Source organism: Megalobrama amblycephala, linkage group LG7 (assembly GCF_018812025.1).
Source record: "Megalobrama amblycephala isolate DHTTF-2021 linkage group LG7, ASM1881202v1, whole genome shotgun sequence".
Classification (NCBI taxonomy): domain Eukaryota; kingdom Metazoa; phylum Chordata; class Actinopteri; order Cypriniformes; family Xenocyprididae; genus Megalobrama; species Megalobrama amblycephala.
The window spans coordinates 42629092-42651597 of NC_063050.1; the positions used below are offsets into that span (position 1 = coordinate 42629092).

Below are 22506 nucleotides of genomic sequence, written 5' to 3' on the forward strand. Positions count from 1 at the left end.
TGTGATTCTGTCTTACAGTACATGTTGAAGTCAGTGTGCAGCTGAAGAAGTGGCAGCTTTGTCTTTAATCCTCATCTATATGCTGCTTCAAAGCCAAGAATCATACTCACCACACACACATACACAATGACCTGCTGTAAGTGTACTAGGGCTACGAGATATAGCAGTTACATCTCGATATTTATGCATTTGCTTTGAAATGGCAAAAGAGGGATTTGTTTCAGAGAAACCATCATTTCGACCAAACAGCCTTTGTATCCAATTAGATTCAAAATAATTCATGCAAGAAGTCAAACACAATCAAAATCCAGTTAAAAATAATTAAGCCATTCCATGGTTTTCCACAACCATAAGCATAGTAAAGAACTGCAATATTTATTTATTTTAACATTTTCCTATTACTTTTTAATACATTAAAAATGCTACACAGTGACCTCAGTGAACATTTTTGAGTGATAACGCTAATTAATTACCGAATTTATTCATTGAAATGGATAGTTTGATTCACCTAAATGTACTGAAGCAAACAGGAAGTGTAAATCTCAAAGCGCAGATGAGCAGCTGATAGCCATTGTTATGTTTTATTTGTGGTACTTTACACTACCATTCAAAAGATTGGGGTCAAAAGATTTTTTTTTAAGTCACAATGAAATCAAAATGGACAATTTTTGTTTTTTTATGGAATATTGCAGTAAGTATTATAAATGATTTATTCGTACACATCATTATTTTTTTTTAATTCATGTGCTCTCGGAATCTTTAATCAAAATAACTTCCCCTTCCTCTTGCAACAACATCTCTTCTCTTCTCTTCTCTGATGATGACGTGTTTACTGACGTGAGGGTGGGACAACCTGTCACTCACATGAGATCACAGGAATAGCAAACCACAACCAACCAATCAATTCCTGATTGACCAAATTTAGTCCCACCCTACATTTTTTCTTCTTCCAGAAGCCGTTTAACTTGGATATATACATCACAATAGGTAAGAAGAGACTATCGCAACTTCTGTTTTTAATGCCGATTTTAATACATTTACTCAGCAAGGATTCAGTAAATTAAATAAAAGGGACAGTAAAGACATTTACAATACTACAGATTTTTTTTTTATTTCAAATAAATGCATTTCTTTTGAACTTTCTAATTATCAAAGAATTCTGAAATAATGTATCATGGTTAAGCAGTACAACTGTTTTCAACAATGATAATAAAAAATAAATGTTACTAAATCAGCATATTAGAATGATTTCTGAAGGATCATGTGACACTGAAAATTGCAGTAATTCAGCTTTGCCATTTTGAAAACACATTCAAAAAGAAAACAATGATTTTAAATTGCAATGATATTTCACAATATTACTGTTTTTACTCTAATTTGATTAAATAAATTCAGCCTTTGTGAGCATAAGATTCTTGTTTCAAAACCATTAAAAATCTTACTGACCCCAACCTTTTGAATGCCATGCCAAAATGAATAGAAAAATCACTGCAATATATTGCCCAAGTGTACATAATGAAATTCATAAATACTTCATAAATACTGCAGTTCAAGCTAGGTGAGTTCAGTACTACACATGCTGTCACACAATGGCCTTACACACACGACCATACAAATGCAAAGTTCCACCTACACACATCTGTACTTAAATGTCCTGTTACACAGCCACCAACACAAGGTCACTTTAACTGCAATTTCAGCAGAATCTCTGCTTGGGGAATCCACACACACACACACACACACATAAAGTGAGGGTAAATCCCATTTGTGTTTGTGAGTGTGTGCAAGTGTGCATCGAGTCATTTATCACTAGTGTCCCCTGTTTTTTCAGCCTGCCCCATGGGTTGATGGGAGATATGGCAACCAGTCACTAAGAGTGACATTCTAATCTACAACACCTATATCTAGAGCACACAGGGTTCCTTTCTGTCTCGCTCTCCCTCTTGTTTTCGCTCTCTCATCTTTACACTCTCAACACATATATATGACATGAGCCTATTTATGCCAAAAGTCAAAAAGTAACTGTTGTATAATTGTTAAAGTAATCTAATGGAGAACAAGAATTTTAGTGATATTTTAAAAAACCAGTGGCTCTCGACTGGTTTTGCTTTAGGACCCTGATCAAATGATGTACAAAAACCATGTTTATATTAAATTTAAGTGAACACATATTTAACAAAGTCTGGAATGTATTTTGTTTTTCTCTTTTTTACCTGCTTTTCGAGAATCAGGACATGTCTGCTACTTTCTACCAAGCTTCAGTTTTCTACCAATACTCAGCAAAAACATTGGGAATGTTTTCTTCTCCCTTGTAACATCAATAGCCTAACAATGTGTGATTATATGATTAGTTGCATTTTATTTTTGGTATTTAGCATTGTTTTTGCCTTGTGATCCTAAGAACAGACTTGTGTGCCATTTTTGGGTCGCGACCCACCAGTTGAGACTCACGGGTTTTCCAATGATTAGCTGTTATCTGCCATTTCATTCCACTGGCTTAGTATCAGCCTTTCCTCACACACGGACAAACACACGCACCTGTTCTGGATTCTGACAGCCTGCCATAAACAGTCAGATTCTTCTCTATAACCAACGGTAACAGTGGCTAAAAACAATGGCTGGTGGATCAAAGCCTTCCCACTTCTCTCCCCCATCACTACACGCCATGTTTTTCCCCAGAATCCTCCGGGAATTTTCCGCTGACATTTCCAGCCATGCTCCAGAGCGACTAGCTCTAATTCTCTCCCTGAGCACCCCCTCCAGAATCTCCATCTTACCGCTGGCTCATTTGCCAGGTCTAAATTAGCTCAGACCAATCGGGAAGAATTTGACAGTGCACATTCTTAGCTAACAACATCTGGGGAGGTGTCACGTGCTTAGCCACTAACCTTTCTCAGAGAACATTAGATTCGGAAATTAAATGTGTACCCACGCTAGGTAATGGTACTATGCTGTTTATAGTAGGAAAAGACCCATAAGGAGCAACCATAAAGAATGTGTCATCACTTCCTGTGTCCAAAGTGTTCAATATTTTAAAATAATTGAAGCCAGTCAGATTTAGGTTTGTGAAAAAGATGTCTAAATGTTAGGTACCTCTTTTATAATTCCCCTTATTAAATATGCATATACCTAATTAGTAATTACCAATAGTACCAAAAGTTTCTGGATGGAAACTGTTTCCAATAAAATTATCAGAAAGGTCACTGGAAGATGATCATGAAAGATGCGTGTAGTACAAGCCATTTTAGTTGAGAAAGGGTTGCTAAAAACAACTAAAAGAGGGCATGCAAACCATACAGAATTTGTGAATGATGGGAATATAAAATTTGTTCTAAACCTTCATGCTGTTTTCCATGAAAGTAGAATTTAGATGAACTTTTTAGCAACTCTTTCCATTGAACAACACTAGGCATCAAGTTTCAAAAAGGACCAAAAAAAAAAAAAAAATCATTAAAATTAAAATTGTGAAATTCGCACAATGGAACATTTAAACAATTTTACAGTATAATCACAGAGGCCTCCATTGCTATCCTGGGTGCCATTCGGCAAATCACACTTCAGCCAGTAGGTGGCGGAAATTTTTACTTTTTACTTTGGCTGCATCTGTTCAACTGAAAAATTCTGCCTTCGGAGGACACATTCCAAGGTAGGAAGGCATTAAGGCACGTCCAAATCCAAAGTTAGCTTTACTTCCTAACTCATGAGATGACTTCATCTGATCGCTTTTTGAAGGCAGCATAGATGTATCCTTCGCTGCCTTTGATATCCCCTCTGTTCTTTCTATTCTGTGACAGTTGAGCAAAAAATTAAAGGTGGCATCTGAAAGTTGCGGTTGGTGGTCAGTTTGTGTGTAAATGTACATTTTTGACCATTGTTTTCCACTTTTGATGTCATTTATAGCGAGAAATTACTATTGTAGTAATTAAATATTCGCTTAGTTATCACCAAAGCTTGTTCTATTTTGTTATGCTGCCTCAGAAGCCTGTCCGAAATCAGTTTCATGATGTGCCTTCGTGTACAAATGCTGCCTGCAAAGTCACTGCCTGATTGGGCAGTGAGGCAACAAGTCAGCTGCCTAAGTTTTCGGATGCAGCTACTGATTTGTCAGCCACCTTTAAACAAGTAGAAGTAGAAGAATGTTGAATTTGCACCACCTACTGTACAGGAGAGTGTTGTGCTGCATGGCGTACAGCAGATCAATGGCGACCGCCACAATTTTACTGTACATACTTAAAGGATTAGTTCACTTCAGAATGAAAATTTCCTGAAAAACAGAAGCTATCTGATAGGCTTTTGTGAGGAACAGTCTAAAATTAAATGAAATTAATGAAAATTCACTCATCATTTACTCACCTTCATGTTTACTAATTTCTTCCTTCTTTGGAACACGAAAGTAGATAATTTAATGAATAGCCACTTGGTTGAATTCAGTACAGTGGTACTACATTGTGACTCACTTTAACGCTTAACAAAGCACTTAGAGTGTCAGCAAAAAAAGTAACTGCAGCTTCCTGATCGTTTTCCAAAAGGTTTTAGTGAAAAACAACTCAATATTTAAAGGATTAGTTCACTTCTGAATGAAAATTCCCTGATAATTTACTCACCCCCATGTCATCCAAGATGTTCATGACTTTCTTCAGTTGAAAAGAAATTAAGGTTTTTAAGGAAAACATTCCAGGATTCTTCTCCATAGAGTGGACTTTAGTGGGGTTCACCAGGATGAAGCTCCAAATTGCAGTTTCAGTGCAGCTTCAAAGGGCTCTACATGATCCCAGACAAGAAATAAGAGTCTTATCTAGTGAAACGATCATTTTCTAAAAAAAAAAAAAAAATGTATATACTTTTTAACCACAAATGCTTGTCTTGCACTAGCTCTGCGATCCACACGGATGACGTAATCACGTTACAAAGGTCATGCGTGATCCAGTGTCTACAAAGCGAATGTGCAAAGATTAAGCCAAACGTCGATATCGGATGATTTTGAAGTTGGAGGAGAAAATTAGATGAAGTTTCTCACCCTACTGCGGTACTTCCGCCTACGTCACACGTGACCTTTCAACATAATGTTTGGCGCATCGCAGAGCAGTGCAAGAGAAGCATTTGTGGTTAAGAAGTATATAGTTTTTATTTTTTTTTAAATGACAGATAATTTCGCTAGATAAGACCCTTAGTCCTCGTCTGGGATCGTGTAGAGCTCTTTGAAGCTGCACTAAAACTGCAATTTGGACCTTCAACCCGGTGAACCCCAGTAAAGTCTACTATAAGGAGAATAATCCTGGAAAGTTTTCCTCAAAAACCTTAATTTCTTTTTGACTGAAGAAAGAAAGACATGAACATCTTGGATGACATGGGGGTGAGTAAATTATCAGGGAATTTTCATTCAGAAGTGAACTAATCCTTTAAATATTGAGTTGTTTTTCACTAAAACCTTTTGGAAAACGATCAGGAAGCTGCAGTTACTTTTTTTGCTGACACTCTAAGTGCTTTGTTAAGCGTTAAAGTGAGTCACAATGTAGTACCACTGTACTGAATTCAACCAAGTGGCTATTCATTAAATTATCTACTTTCGTGTTCCAAAGAAGGAAGAAATTAGTAAACATGAAGGTGAGTAAATGATGAGTGAATTTTCATTAATTTCATTTAATTTTAGACTGTTCCTCACAAAAGCCTATCAGATAGCTTCAGAAGACTTGTAATATAGCACACAAGTTGTATGGACTAATTCTATGGTGTTTTCTGTGCTTTGACAGTTTATTCCGAACTTTGGCAAGAGCTGCGTAACAATCCTTCAAAAAACTCTACATTGAGTTCCAAAAAATAAATAAATAACAGCATATACATTTGGAACAAAAATAAATACATCATGACAGAATTTTCATAGGTAAACTGTTCCTTTAAATATTTGACTCTCTCCCCTATTGTATCCATTTCTAATTGTTGCGTAATGTCCGCATTAATTCATATACACACTCATGTGCTTGCACTTGAAACTGAAAGCTCTGGAAGTCATGAAGTCATCTCACAATAGAGCGTGAGCGGCTCTTCAATCTGTTGAACAGCCTCAGAGAGGGGCCAAACGTGGGAACGAGATTATGAATGAGTATGTGAAAGAGAGAATGAACACCATTTTACTGCTCTTGTCCCTCTAAATAGCCTCTTTATACTGACTGAGGCCAACTCAAACACCCACTCCAATTCAGTGACACATACACACAACATCCCCTTCTTGTCCTCACAAAAACATTCGCATAATATATCAGTCGCGAACACCTGCGACTAAAAATCAACCAAATTGACAAATTGATATTTAGTCTTTTTGGTTGATATTTAGTCGCAGATGTTCACGTCTGATTTACTAAATGTGAATGTTTTTTTTACCATTTTCACCAAATGCTGCATCCAAAAATCCCACACAGCTACAGCTCAATTTCTGTCTTTTGTGATTAATTGGAACAGATTGGAAAAAAATCTTGTGGTAACTGTGCTTGTAAAATGTTGAATGTCCCTGGTGATGCATCCTATCACCATTTAAATGCACAAATAATCATTTTATATCTATTTTTACATTTTTTAATTTATTTTATTATATTTTAAATGTACTCAAATTAACACACACATATTCTTCAACCACCTCTTACCTTCACGTCATTCACATTCATTCTCGTCCCTTTCTTCCCCACGAAAATGTCATCTATGTCAACCAGGATGTAGCGTTCCAGAGATCGGGACAGCTTCCTGCCTGTGAGATAAGCGATGGCATCCACCAGTATGAGTCTGTGTAACCAGTAGCTCAGCCCATGTCCAAACAGCACACGCTGCACCCCATCATACAGACCCAAGTCCTGCACGACGGTAGCATGGAGACCCTGGGGACCTGGGATCATCTGGGCTGCCCCACTCTCGCTGGGCCGAGATTTAGCCAATAGGACTGGTTCATACGTGGAGTGATTGAACTGGAACACAGTCCAGTCTTCTCCTGGTAAATGCCCTCGATCCACTTCTGCCCGTGTTATGTAGAGCAAAGGTGAGCGTGGGTTTACGCAACAGTCTCGAAGTGCAACATTCGTTCGCAATGTCAGAGGGAAACCCCTCAGCTGCAGTGCAGGCTGGGAGTTTTCACTTGCACGGTGAAATGCAATGACGCCAACGCTGTATTCGGCACAGTATTTATCCAGCAGGTCGCGGTTCCATGCATCCATCCCGACATACTTAAGAAGGTTCTCGTAGATGACCAGTGCATAGCGCCCACGGCCTTTGTGCGTTAGAGGTGGAATATCACCCTTCCCCGGCGCAATTTCAGCGTGGTAACGGAATTGGTTGGATTCTAGAATGGCGATGATGTCCTGTCCCAGTTGAGAATACTGACTCTCCACAAATACCAGCACCACCGGATCCTTACGTGACGGATCGATTGGTTTTGGCGTCCGAGGTTCTGACTGTCGGATAGGAAGGGCCCGGAGGTCAGCACAGTCTGGACCTATGGCGCGGTCCGCGAGATCCAGTTCTTGGGTGGAGCCTGTGTAAAGGTAGTAGGCGGAGATTAAAACGCTGACCATACAGAAGGTGGCGAGGAGGATGACCAGCCTCCTCAGATTCCTCCGCAGCTTGGTGGCCAGATTCATGGCAAACGGAGCACATGTGTGGGAGTGTGTGTGGGTGGGAGTCTCTGATTGATCACTGAGGCGGGCTAAAGCTGCAAATTGGCTTTTTTGAAAATCATGCTGCAGTCATGTGACCATCTCACAAAACTGGCAAATTCACTTCCAAGACAGGCCGCTTTTGGTTGATAATGAGGCCCAATGTTCAGCCTATGACACCAGCTGTTCCCGAAATGAATCCTTCACCCAACTAGCAACCCTCCATGTCCTGAGGTTTCTCCTGACCCCCAACAAACCTGGAGAGGATACAAATGACAAACGACAAGCAAATTCATGTTTTAGTACAACTTTAAGCATCTCTGAGGTGTGTGTGTTCCCATTACAGAAGTGTTCATCAGGGGTGTGTATGGATGCTCTTGAGGGGCAATTCAGCCGTCAGCCTTCAGGTTGTTTTCAATCAACACTTCACCAGCTGTGGCCAACACTTCCCGTGAGGAGTGTGTGATTGGCTGTATATAAATAGGAAGTTGGAGGCTGAGCCAGTGGGAGCCTAAGGGTGGCTCTAAGGGAGAAATTCATCATTTGTCCAATAGGAATCGACTGTGTCACGCATTTACTGCATGCACATCAGGTAATCTACATGACCACATTTTGTCTTCAGAAAGTTGCTACTGCAGAAAAAGTGAAAGTGTATGCTCTCTTTTTCTTCTTGTAGACAGCCTAACACAGTGGACAAATACAATGAGGATGGTTTGATATTTTCCCATAAACTGCAAATGTAGTACATCCAACAAGTGCACTTGTACACTCTGTGTTTATGTGTGTGTGCAAGACTGTGCATGTCATGGTCGGTGTGATATCGTAGTATGTAATTAAAGAAACATGAATTACACAAGATTGAAATAACAGATTACAGCGTTGCGCTGGAACATCACAGGGGAATTCAAGAAAGTGGGAATGTGAGTCGGGGGATGAATTTCATAGGGCGAGAAAAACAGATTACCAAAAGAGTTCTCCTATTTCTGTATCATAACTCAAGCAAAGGTTTACTTAGAGAGTGGATTAGATTGTGACATGCATTTACATGACATTCTATATCAAAAACGTGCTTATTTTTGTAGGCTATGTGTATATTAATATTTTACTATTCTACCATGTTTACTGAAAACTTAATAATCAACAAGTTTAGTGTACTAAACTTTAATTAAAAAAGTACATTAGTTAATTAACTAATACTTGCTAATACTTTTACAGGTAAACAACCTAGTTGTGTGGACATTTGAAGTGGTCCTCACCATTTTTTTTACAGGCAAATAAATCGGTCAAATCATATTTTGTTTTAAATCTAACGTCAACAATTTTGTATGAGGGTTACGTTTAGTAAATATCATCACCTTCTTATAAAAAAAAACACTGCGTCTGAGATGTCCTCACTAATATTGTGAGCGCGCGCGTGTGCGTATTTCCCCGCGAGGCGGCGCATTCTTTAAAAAGGGAAACATCGCCAGAGATTTTGCCTATTTTAACTTGCATTAAAACTAATAATTCTAAATATGGATACCCAAGACATGTCTTTTCTCAGTCCTGTCATGTTTAACAGACTACATTAATAGTACATTTTGGTTAAAAAACCAAAAAAGCTACAGTTTCTGTTTAAGATTAACAGTTTTATGTCAAAGATAACCTGAGGCAAAGTCTAAAACAAAAAGAGAAAATGAAAGTCGAATATTTAGAAACAAACAAACATAGGCTGAAGTAGCCTAAGTAGGCTAGATTTAACCTCAACACACGCAAGGACTCTAAAAAGATCACTATGAGTGTTATTGTTTACGATGTGCTGTCAGCTAGAAAATTATTTTAGAAAATGTTTTCAAATACTTTTCAATTAGCCCAAGAGATAGGCTATTCAATGGAGACAAACGTGCACATGTGCATGTGTTATGGGTGCGCATTAACGGTCGCTCTTCAAACTAAACCGTTATCAATCACGCTTTAAGAACTGATTTTGCTCAAGAGAAATTGTATTAAAATAAAAGACCGTTAAAGGCGTTAAATACAACGCGAGCGAAATTAAACGCACAGCATCTCCGGTCCGGTAATGTGACATTCCAGCACAGCATATCTCTAAATCTTACACACACGCACACAGAGATGTTCAGCACCCCAATCAGCACAAAGTTACAACACTAAACGTAAGTCAAAATAAACCGCACTTTCGCCATCTCCGGCCAACGAGCTTTCTTACCTTGAGCCGAACCTGAAGCTGAGCGGGAAGCTGTCACACCAGAGCCGCCTCTCTCCGGAACACCAGCTCCTTACAGCTCTGAACCCGAGCGCCCAATCTCATTCACTGATTCAGAGGCAGCCATCTGGAATGATGCGGGGACCGGTTCGCTATTCTCTCCGCGCCCTCTTCTCCTTTCTCCCTTTCTCTCACTGCGACACGGATTAAAGGAGCGCGGGGGGAAGACAGGTCTGGAGACAGGAGGAGAGACAGGACTGGAGACAGGAAAAGCGCTCAAAAGACGAACTGAAGAATATCCCGAGAGGAGCGCTGAGACCCTCCACTGTCAGCAGTGACTGAATAGTGCCGCTGCCGCTCTCTGCGCTTTAGCTCACCAACATAGAGAGAGCGAGCGAGAGAGAGAGAGAGATGCTCAGAGTGATTGGCAATTTATATGGTATGGCAAGTATAAATAGGCTACATGGAAAGTGTGACAAATGCTTATAATTTTTATCACGGTATCTCTAATTACTAATTATTTTCTTCGTTTAATAATAATAATCACAACAATATAGGCTAGTAGTAGGCCTATTGTTTAAATTCACAATGTAGTCTACAAGCAGCTCCGCAAAGCAATACTCCATTAGCCTACATGTAATCCCACTTTTTACAAATTTGCTTTACTCAGTGTTTGTAAAAATATCAGTCATTTTAACAGAGGAAAACAACAGTACAGTAGCTAAAAACCTGCTGTAAGTTACCTCACCATATAAGCCTACTTAAAAATTTAAAAGACAATACATGTTATTTTACTGTAAAAAAACCCGAAAAAAGCAAAATTACGTTTTTGACAAGCAAAATGTATTGCCTTATAGTATGGGGAAATGAATGAATGCATGAATAATCAAATTTTTGGGGGGGATTTTTCATTTAGAATCTATTTTTGTATTCAGTTACGGACAATATAGTGTTTATGCATCAATTTATGCTTTGTGTTTATCGTCATGTGTCAATTTTATATTCTGATGGTATTTTGTGTTTGTAACATTGTGATTTTTCATTTTATTACTGACTGCGGTTTCAGAAGAGACCAATTTTGATGAATTTTCAGGCATCATATTCTATTGTCACACCTATATTGTTATCAATGCAGTAACAGATTTTAATGTCTCAAAGATGTTGATTTTTTAACATTAATTTAATAAAAAAAAAAAAAGTGGAAAAAAGGGGTCACTAAGGCATCCTGTAACATTTGTTACAGCTGCCGGTTTTTAACATAAATAAAAAAAAATTCAAAAAAGGTGTCCAAAAAAGTGTAAAGAATAAGAAGAAAAGAAAAGAAAAAAAATCCCCAGTTGCAGGTAGCCTACTTAAACCCTAACATCATACTTCTCCGCATAATTCCAGTGCTCAGTCTGGTCTCCATGAGTGGGATTTTCTGTACTGCTTTTCGTAAATCAAAACGGTTTGAGGGTTTAACTCAAAATAAAACAGGACAGTGCTGACTACTGCGGAAATGCTAAAGGCAATGTGGAGCAAACTGTTCTGCAGAATTAACTACAACTGTAAAAAAAAAAAAGACTGATGTGATTCTAAACAGTATGAAGGGGGGTGCAGTTTTGGTTGATGATAAGGGCATTTTAAAATGACAATGTACTGTAAGAGGAAGTGAAAACTATCAACAACATACAGTAGGAGCTCATTAGAGACATGCTCAAACATGAGTGCCTACACTCAACCATTTAAAACACTGTGAGAGTGATTTGATTAGAACAAACCAACACTCACTGCATGCAAACATACACACACGCTCAAAGTTAAACAGCTATTTAAAGCAGGATGAGAGCTTCAGTTGGGTGGCCTGCAAGTCTGATGAGTTGATACAGACAGGAGCCAAAGAATCTTTCTCTCTCACACACAGACACAGTTCTTAGATACTCTGAAGAGGCAGCATTAGTGTATGCCTCATTTGGGCCAAATGTGATGGTCTGGCAAGCGTTCAGCTCTCCTTCCTCTTGCTCTCCCACCACTCCTCTCCATTCCCGTTTCCCTCCCTGTCCATTCCTCCCCTCTCCCTCCTTCTTTTCTGGAGCTAATGGGGCTGAAAGCTTCCAGCAGTTCTCTGCTAAAACATGCGTTTAATTTGATTATTTACTACCTATTGTTTTCTGTCCTATAGAGTTCGAAGAAAGTAAAAAAAGAGTGAAGGTGTATGTTTGTGAGAGAAAGATGGGGGTATGTGTGAAAATTAAGTGAGAGAGGCAGAAAGAATCCTCTGAATGTCTCTCTGTGTGTGTGTGTGTGTGGTGTGTAAGTGGGTAATTGTGTGTGTGACGAGTGTGTATTGTGTGTGTGTGACAGGGGAAGCCCAGCTTGTATTTGTTATTCTAATTGAGGCTCCTCAGTTGTCTATAGATTCATTGTGTTGCACTCAAGATTTAAGACTTAGATTTAAACCCAAAAGGACTAACACTTTAACTTATCAAATCCTTCCCCCACATAAAGAAAATTAAAGGAAATTATGAACTTCCAAACTCCCCCCTCAAACATTAGCGCATTTAATATACTGCCTACTAATCTCTAAACTAAAAAATTTACTGTTTATTGTTTATTGAATTTTTCTATAGTACGAATTTGGAACTTTGTATTACATTATGTCTCATTATAAATTGCAGTACAAGTAGCTTTAAAGGTGCACTATGTAATATTTTATGTCCGCAAGAGGTCGCTAGAGGCCTATTCAAAACAAAGGCGTAGCTTGATGACGCCAAGTTTGAGTGCGCAATCTTGGGATATGTGGTCTCCACCTCAACAGATGGTGGAATAGAACTGGGATAGGACTCGGGAAGAAATCATGTTCATGGATGCGATTATTAACGTTACTGTAGTATGAAGCAGAGCAGGTTGAGTGTTGTGGGAGCTGAACAAGGCCGCTGGAGCGATTGCGCAACATACGCCGCAGGCAGCGGAACTTTTATTACAGTCGTCATCGCCGCTTCCGCTTTTCCAGTCATGAATATGAGGTAAAGCAGCTTTGTTTATCATATTAGATACATTTATGTGTGCTGAAAATGATGTTATAACGTTACTCTGTGCGTTCAGTTGGCGGCTGCTGTGAGACACTTATTTTAGACACATTGCAGTAAGCTAGACCAATTTTAGGATATTATATTAAATGCTGGATGGTTTGTGTTGATAAATGGCATGAAATTAATTTTAAAACGTATTGTATGATGGAGAAAATTCTGTATTACTGTTACTAAAAATAAAGCTGCATCTGATTATGCTATGTTAGCTAGCTGACAAAATATTTTTTTTTCTCTGAGGAATGGTGAAGCATGGTACTCAAATAAATCAAGAAAATTTGATTTAAACAATAGGACTAAACGTGTTGAGCTATATAACAATAATTCGTTTTCTGTCTATAAATGTATCAAAACAGTTGTTCCCTTGTCTATTAAAACGTAATATATTAAAGCGTCTTTGGTGTTTTCATGGTTTCTACAAAATAAAACCGGAAACCAAGGGTAACGCGGGTATGACGCAATTGACAGGCGACTCCTCACACGTCCCGGAGCCTTGGTTAAAATTGCAATTTTCTCACGATTTACAAATAGTTGCAAACATTTGGGATATTGTAAGTACTCAAGTGAACAAAATATATAACACTGGCCTAGTGGTTTTTGGATATTTTACTGCAAAATTCTTACATATTGCACCTTTAAGTATCTGCACTGTAAAAATCTGCAATTGCTATCTTATAAAAGTATTTCTGCCTGATTTAACCCTCAAATTTTAGTTTTGTTGGTAAAAATGAATGTACTTAGGTTGATTAACGTCAGCATTTTTAGGTTACCATTTTTTTCAGTGTGCTAATTGAACATACCGAATATAAGTGTAATAAACATACATAGGGGGAGTTGACAAATGACATGGACATGAACCTTTTTCGAACAAATTTTTTGTATTATATTTGATTTAATGTTTTGCATTAAGTATTTTAAATTGTACTATGGTGTGACAATTTAAAAGTACAAACATTCTATGTAGTTTCAAAAACTGCATGTGCAAAAATTATAATAAAATGTTAAAAATCATGTTTAAAAATGTTTTTTGATGTCACATCACAAAGAAAATTAAATCGGTCCTATCCATGGGTTTCAAAGACGTCACTTCCGCTATGTCCGCCGCCATATTTGTGACCGGTCACAGCTGCGCGCTCTGTTTAAGTCTATGGTGACAGCAGCTACAACTAGCAGAGGAAGGCCAACAAAACACTCTCAGAAGGTTCACAACAAATTTACAATATGTCTGGGATATGTGGTGCTGTTAGCCGTTTTAACAGTCGTCAGAACTACACATTTATTTGATCCCAAAGGAGTTAGATCGGCAGAATTATTGGCTTCATTCAGAAGGGACCACACCACTGGCAGCCAAACAGCAACGCACAACATTAATAACTGCTGGGACTGTCATTTACATAAGATTATAATTGTATACAATATTGTATTAAAATATTGTGAATTCTAGTTGCTGTGTTTCGGCGTGTTATTACAGGATGAACAAATTCATGACACGAGCTGACTACATTATTTAGTTCAAGTACATGCGTGCATGATTTTGTGCAAATATAAGTTGTAATTTTATGTCTATCTTGTATAAATATATATGAATTACCCTATATAGGATGTGTTCCGTTGAGTTAATTAACTTTGTTTACGGGTTTTTATTCTCTTCAGCTTCAGCGTGCGCAGCTCAAACAGCAATGATTAAGTCATTAAAATGTTTACAGTAATATTAAAACTTTCATATTTAAAAAAAAAAAAATAATACATTATTTTTAATAACTAGCTCTTATATTGTTCTTGTATTATATTCAGCAACACATGGTTTGATTAATAAGGATCACGAACAATAACAGATTTTTTTCTCAAATCATCTCATTTTGATTATTTGAGCTGCGCGCTGAATGAACACCCGTAAAATGAAGCGCTTTAAGTTAATTAACTCAAAGGAACACATCCTATATAGGGTAATTCATATATATTTATACAAGATAGACATAAAATTACAACTTATATTTGCACAAAATCATGCACGCATGTACTTGAACTAAGTAATGTAGTCAGCTCGTGTCGTGAATTTGTTCATCCTGTAATAACAAGCCGAAACACAGCAACTAGAATTCACAATATTTTAATACAATATTGTATACAATTATAATGTTATTGTAACCGGTCCTCTGCTGACCGCCGTTACCACTATCTGCGTTGTGTGTAAGAAGACTCAGGACACTTCTGATGTCGTTCACCAAGAAGGGATTTAATGTCAGCCAGAGCCAGCATTAACTTCACTCCATCTGTTGATTAATATGAATAAAGTTCATATCTCTCTCTTGTGGGTGTTTCATAAGACAAACCTCTCCCCAGCATAACCAATGTGAACTCATTTTGTGTTACAATAGGAAAAATAAACATTAACATTGAAACATTACAGTATTAACACAGTACAAAAGAATGAAAGGACATCAAAAGACAATAAAGAGTGAAATACCTGTTGATTAATATGAATAAAGTTCATATCTCTCTCTTGTGGGTGTTTCATAAGACAAACCTGTATGATATAACATTTGTTAGCTGATTGATAACTCTAAACCATGTGAATAGCATATCATACGGCCCACACGATATAACTTTATATTCTCAATCCACTCAGGTATAAAACATACAACAGAACGCTGCAAATAGTCTCAGTACTATTTACAATAAGATATTTAGTCGATTTATAAACTTTGTCAACATATTTCACTCGTAAAATGCAGAGCTCAGAAAAACGCTTACCTCTCCCCAGCATAACCAATGTGAACTGGCGAGAGGCGCGGAGTCACTCGAAAATGGCGTGAGCAAAGCGCCAGAAGAAAATGTCAAAATAAAAGTCTCTAAATAGTGAACAGTAGAATCAACATATTACTCAAAGAAAACGGGAATAAATAAATATAAAATACATTTGAAGGATTTTAGTGAAAAGCAATGTGTAACATTCAAATTGTATTTACTTTAACTCGTTACATACACCCCTTCCGGATTTCACTAAAATCCGTATAGGATCCAAACCAAATAACTGGTACAGGTCTACAATGAAACTTTCATTAGTTCAACTTGTAAGTTACCCACTAATAGGTCAAGAAAAACCTCAGGGTGATCAAGCCTAAGATCATCTTGGAACATTACGATGCCTTGTACACCATAATATGACCTGACCCTTATATATTTCGTATTTGGAATCAAAATGTCTCTTCACATCATACAAAAACAGAATACATAAGAAAACTCTTTAGAACAGAGAAAGAAATGACCCAGTTCTCTTTTTCAGATTACTTCCTACACCTTGGATGTAAAAGGGTTTCTGAACCATCGACTCAATTAATCTGTTCACTTTCTTAACAACTCTACCTGCTCGTGTTCTAACACCCTGAATATCAGGAACTGGAACTTGGGTGTCAGTATGAGTGACTGTATGACTGTCAGTCAGAACTGGTGTATGTGTATCTGTGTCACAGTCAAAGTTTACGTCAAGAGATGTTGGACTGGCTTCAATTTCACTCTGAGGAAGTTCTCTGCTACTGATCTCTTGAGTCTGCAACTCATCACTGGACTCTTTTCCATCTGAACTGAGGTGGTCTGTTCCCAAAGCTTCCTCAACAGCAGAGTCTTGAACTCCAGGGCTTTCAGACTCTTGAGCTACCAAGCTTTCAGTGTCTTCATTAACCCATCTCATGGTTCTTTCCTCCACATCCATCGGATCGAAGTCTTCCTCGCAGAACTCACTCCTGATGCTATGTGTCTCACACTCTGCAGAAGGTAGTATGCTTCTCTCATCCTCAGATGACTCAACAGGTAAGAAACTAATATCCAACAGCAGGTTTCTGTGCACTATCCTCACACTTCCTTTTTCATTTTTCAGCTTGTAAGTGTGCGTCTGCAGGTTTCTGTCCACTACAGTGTACACTACAGGGTCCCACTTATCTGCTAGCTTCCTCTTTCCTCTTTCTCCTTTATTCGCCACCAGCACACGGTCCCCAATATTTAGACATGTACCTCTGGCTTTCTTGTTGTAACCTTTTGCCTGTTTCCTCTGCTCTTTTTCAGAGTGTCGCTGCGCGATCTCAACTGCTTCATGGAGGTATGACATCAACGACTTCAGGTAAGTACCATGATCTACAACTGCGGGGTCATGTAGCACCTGTCTGAACATAACGTCCACCGGCAATCTCGGTACACGTCCAAACATAAGCTGAAATGGCGCATACCCTGTCGTCTCATGGACCGTAGCGTTGTAGGCGAAGGTCAGTGTTTGTATTTGCTCTGGCCATTTGTGCTTTTCTTTCAGAGGCAGGGTTCGGAGCATACTCCCCAAAGTACGATTAAACCTCTCTACGCCTCCATTTCCCATTGGGTGGTAGGCGGTGGTGTGAGACTTGGCGACCCCTGATAGTTTTAACAACTCCGCTAGAAGGGCACTTTCGAAGTTGGCTCCCTGGTCCGTGTGAATGCGACTCGGGAATCCGTACACACAGAATACACGGTCCCAAAGCTTCCTTGCGACTTGTTTTGCGGACTGATTCGCACAAGGGAAGGCATGAGCCAACTTCGTGAAATGGTCTGTCATAACAAGCACATCAACTGAGCGTTTCTTCGCATCCTCCGCAGTCCAGAAATCCAGACATACCAACTCCATAGGCATAGAGGTCTTAATACTTTCAAGCGGGGCTCGTGCAGATGGTTCGGGAGCCTTGGCCAGGATGCATCTTTGACAGCACTTGATGTATTCACAAACATCCTTCCCCATTCCCGGCCAGAAGAAGCGTTGGCGGGCTAGATGAATGGTTCTCGCTTGGCCTTGATGACCCGCTAAATCGTGCACACCCTTCAAAGCTTGGTCTTTGAGGCTAGAGGGTAAGATCAGTTGATACCGCTTTTGTTTACTGTGTGGATCTTGTGTGACTCGGTAGAGTATTCCATCCTTAATCTTTAATTTGTCCCATTGTCTGAGGAGAGTTATGGCTCTGGAACTCATGTTGGCCTTTTCTCGCCTCGATGGTTGACGCTTTAGGTTCAAAAAGAATGTCACTCTTGAAATGACTGAATCGGCTTCTTGCAATTCACGAATTTTATCTGCAGGGATCGTTGGAAGGGTATCAGCACCAGCTGGAACTAGATCTTGGTAAGACTGAATTAATTGCACTGCTCTAGCTTGAAATGTTTCTTCCCACTGATCATGTAAACTTAAACAGGCTTTGACAGTGGTGCTGTCAGAAGGAAAGGAAAGACAGGACTGAGAGCAAATCTGTAAGTTCTGAGCTCCTTGACGAAAAGCATCTCGAACTCCATCTCCATCAACCTCTTCAGCCTCCACAAGTAAATCACGATATGGCTCCTTCATTAGCCTGCTGCTCACAGTTTTAACAAAAGGGTCCCTACTCAGAGCATCCGCCACTATGTTTTTGGTCCCTGCTATATGCTTCAGCTCAAAGGTGTAAGCTGCCAGTTTGGACACCCAACGTTGTTCACAAGCGCTGAGTTTCGCCTTGGACATAACATACGTGAGCGGACTGTTGTCTGTCCAGACTGTGAATGTTTGACCTTTTAACCAATGGCTAAATTTCTCGCATACGCTCCATTTGAGTGCCAGAAACTCGAGCTTATGAACTGGGTAGTTCCTCTGTGATTTACTCAGAGTCCTGCTAGCGAATGCGATTGGGCGAGCTCGGTCTTCGCCTGCAGGCACTTGGGATAATACGGCTCCCAAACCGTCCAGTGAAGCGTCAATTGCAAGAATTAGAGGTCGAGTGAAGTCGGGGTGTGCTAAAACCACACTCTTAAGCAGGCTCTCCTTGAGGTTACATAGTGCGTGATCACATTCCTCAGTCCAATCTGTGGGCTTGAGCTTCCTGTAAGTTCCTGCTTTAGTTTCTCCCTTGCTTCCTCTCTTCCTTCTCTTCTCTGACCAGCTGTAAGAGCAAAAAGTGGCTTCGCCAAAGCAGAACATCCAGGAATGAAATGTTGGTAATATAAGATCATACCAAGGACTGATTTAATTCTCTGCACTGACGGAGTACATCTGTCATCTTCCATCAAATCAAACTTGGACAGTTTCGAGATAACTTCAACTTTAGCAGGATCTACAGAAACTCCATCTCTATCAATAATGTGACCCAGAAACTTTACAGAGGTTCTCAGTAGGTGGCATTTCTTAGGGCTCAGCTTAAGATTGTACTGCCTCAAACGACTGAACACGACCTCTAACCTTTCTAAGGCTTCCTGCTCATTTGGAGCGAACACCAACAGATCGTCAAGATAACATAATAAGCTGCTGAAGTTTAAGTCTCCAAAGATGCTTACCATCATCCGCATAAAGGAGGCTGGGCTGTTGCATAGCCCTTGCGGCATCCTATTATACTCGTGCAGCCCTACAGGAGTTGTGAACGCAGTGTATTTCTTGTCCTCTTCGGCCATAGGTATGTTATAGAATCCTGAAGTCAGGTCCATGGTGCTGAAGAGTGTGTTCCCGCCCAGAGCAGCTAAGCAGTCAGACTGGTGTGGAAGTGGGTGTGCATCCTTTATCGTTCGAGCATTTAACCATCTGAAGTCTGTGCATATCCTCAGACTGCCATCCTTTTTCCACACTAGGACTAACGGGGAAGCATACTCGCTTACGGACTTCCTTATTATCCCTTGTTCTTCCATCTGGGACAAAACTTGCCGCAACTTTTGGTAGTGCGCTGGCGGCACTCTACGATAAGGGAGTCTGAATGGACGCTCATCCATTAGTCGAATGCGGTGAACAAACCCTTTTACTTCGCCACAGTCCAACGCATGCTTAGAAAACACATCGTTGTATCTCTCCAGTAACTGCACTAACTTCTCTTTTGACTCATGGCTGATAGAGCAAGACTGGATGTCAAGATCAGCGAGACCAACAGTTTCCAATCTACGTCTGAAATCAGATGATGAATTAGGTGAACGCTGATTCTCCTCTGTAAACACTTCAGCTCGACTCAGCCCTTGGAAAAGTTCGAAATCTTCCACTGCAACACAGGGAAACACATCTGCTATTTTGCGGTTTCTCTTTAGAGTGATTGGCTTGTCAGAGAAGTTGGTGACTTTTACAGGGACCCAGCGATCACCCCATAATGGCGTGACAACCCGCCCGACCATGATGTCTCGTGTCACAGACCTCGAAGTTGTCGGTTCCACCACAACTGTGCTCCCTGGGGACATGGGAACATTTTTCGGCAACTTTCCCCAGACAAGATGTTCCTGCTTTGCTAAGAGGGTGACACTCTGCTGTAGCTTGACGGTTCCCACCTTGTCTGGCAGCTCTGAACCCTTCCACCGACACGTGTTGGCCATAACATCTAGGAACTGCTCACATCCTGCCATTGGTTCCACACTGTGATTAGAAACAAGTCTCCAGTAATCACTGCTACCTTTCATGCGATGAGCAAGGAATTTGATCACATTTGTGCCAATGATCAGATCATCCCGCTGGCCGGGTACAACAAGAATGGGCACTAGGCAGCTCTCTCCATAAACTTTCAACTCAACCTCATACATACATTTTGGTCTTGTAACCTTGCCACCACATCCTACTAAGATGACTTCTTCTCGAAGTGGTGTGGGTGAGGGCAGTACATTCTCACTTAACATCCTCTTCTCTGCTTTATCACTAAAAGTGCAGGCCATGGAACCTGTATCAAGCATTCCCTTCATTGAAAACACATTATTTACACTGACTGGTGCATAGAACAAATCGTCGAATGCCTCAATTGCTTGGACATTTTGCGCTATCACTTTGGTCCCAGTGGGAGCCTGCGCACATGCGTTCTCGTAAAGCTGGTGAAGATCATTATTCTCTAGGGGTTCTTCACTTATGCTCACGCCTCCCCCTTCCAAACGTGAGCCATCTAGTTTAAATTTGGTGGGCCCCGGAATGGTGCTGGGCCAGGCCTGGACCTGTCACTTGTACATTCCCTCTTGCTATGCCCAGGCTGAAGGCATGCAAAACACAGACGTTCTCGACGACAGTGTGCCACAGTAGAGTGATCGTGGGATCTGCATACTCTACAGAACTTGCTTTGAGGCTGGCGAGATGGCATTTGGACATTTTGAGACAGTGCACGATCGAGAAGGCTAATTAAAGTTCTCATGCAATTGTCATCACTACTCTGTGTGGTGTGTGCAGTGCTGATTCTGCTACACTCACCTGGCTCTATTGGAGAGCCAACATCCACTTCATCCTCTTCGTGGGATGTCTGAACATGAGCGGTGACATGTCTTGTAGCAGTATGACGTTTTGGCTTGGTTGACATATGCTCCTTTAACTCTGTCTGGAAACGATCAAGCTGCTCTTGGATCTCCTGTGCGGTCCATTTTTCTGGAGCTTTGAAGCGGAATACTGCAGCAAGAGTGGAGTCGGGACAGTACTTCACGAACATCATGGCCGCTTCTTGACATGGATCCTCCATTCGTCGTCCGAGCCTCTTTAAAGCTTCCTCTGCGAGATCCACTGCCTTATTCAGCCGCACCCAGTATTCAACGGGATCTTCTCCTGCTAATGGAACAGTGCCATAGAAGTCAGCCAAGGGCATACAAGAATAATTAACATCACCAAAATGCTGCTTCAGAATGTCCATGATCACTTTTGGGTTCTCAACTGGATTTAGAGCTGAATTACAACGGAGAGTGACTCTGACGACATCTTTAGCTTTACCCATCAGTCTGCTTAAGATCTCTTGATGCTGTTCTGCTAATGGTATTCCTCTTTTTCTGAGATACGTGTCCATCAGCTCCTCCCATTCACGCACACTAAGTTTGTCTGATGTATCACCGCGATACACTGGGGGCTCTTTTGCTTCACTCTGCATGACCAACCTCACTCCAGTCAAGTTAAGTGATGGTATTTCTGAGAATGTCTTGCTGGTACTTAACCTTGATGTTTGTGCACCTCTATTCTCTTCTTTACTATAACTAGCTTCCTTTTGAGATGCTAACATGGTCTGCCCCACTTGTTCAGCAATGTGTGCTATCAAACCTTGCCACTTTGGATCTGTTATGTCTGGAACAGCTAATGGCACAGTGTCAGCTACTGGATTGGGATCATGATCGATTACACGTGTGGAGCATAATACAGGGGATGTTCTTTTCACTTTACTTTCGCTCACAATGGGAGTAACTGGAGTTTCACCAAAAAACTTTCCCCTCCCAAGACCTAATCCTGTCATTGTCTCATCAAATTCATCTACTTTTAAACTGAATGCCATGTTCAATTTCACAATAAAAATAGTACAATTGAATATAAATTTATAAACAGAATAAACTCTTGAAAAATTTCAGAAAATGTGAGAAAAATAGTCACTTGTATGAATGAATGCAAAAATCAGTACTAGAAATACCAAATGTCCGTTTGTTTTCTCAGTTCTTTGCTAGAAAAACAGTAAACCTCAATGCAGCGTCCCTCGGCGACCCAACTGACGTGGATCTGGAAGCAAATCTTCAAATCCGGGTCACGGCACCAATGTAACCGGTCCTCTGCTGACCGCCGTTACCACTATCTGCGTTGTGTGTAAGAAGACTCAGGACACTTCTGACGTCGTTCACCAAGAAGGGATTTAATGTCAGCCAG

At 40.1% G+C, this 22506-nt stretch overlaps 1 protein-coding gene across 1 annotated transcript in view; it reads right to left on the reverse strand.

The window, feature by feature from the left end:
* ndst3 (N-deacetylase/N-sulfotransferase (heparan glucosaminyl) 3) overlaps positions 1–11647 on the reverse strand; it is an 86015-nt gene extending 74368 nt beyond the window's left edge. Inside the window, exons 1-2 of the mRNA XM_048197585.1 lie at positions 9844–11647; positions 6639–7894 (exon numbers count right to left, since the gene is read on the reverse strand). Coding sequence (XP_048053542.1) covers positions 6639–7622 — 984 coding nt within the window. The 5' untranslated portion in view covers positions 7623–7894; positions 9844–11647. The remainder of the gene's footprint in view (positions 1–6638; positions 7895–9843) is intronic.
* Between the last annotated feature and the right edge of the window lie 10859 nt (positions 11648–22506).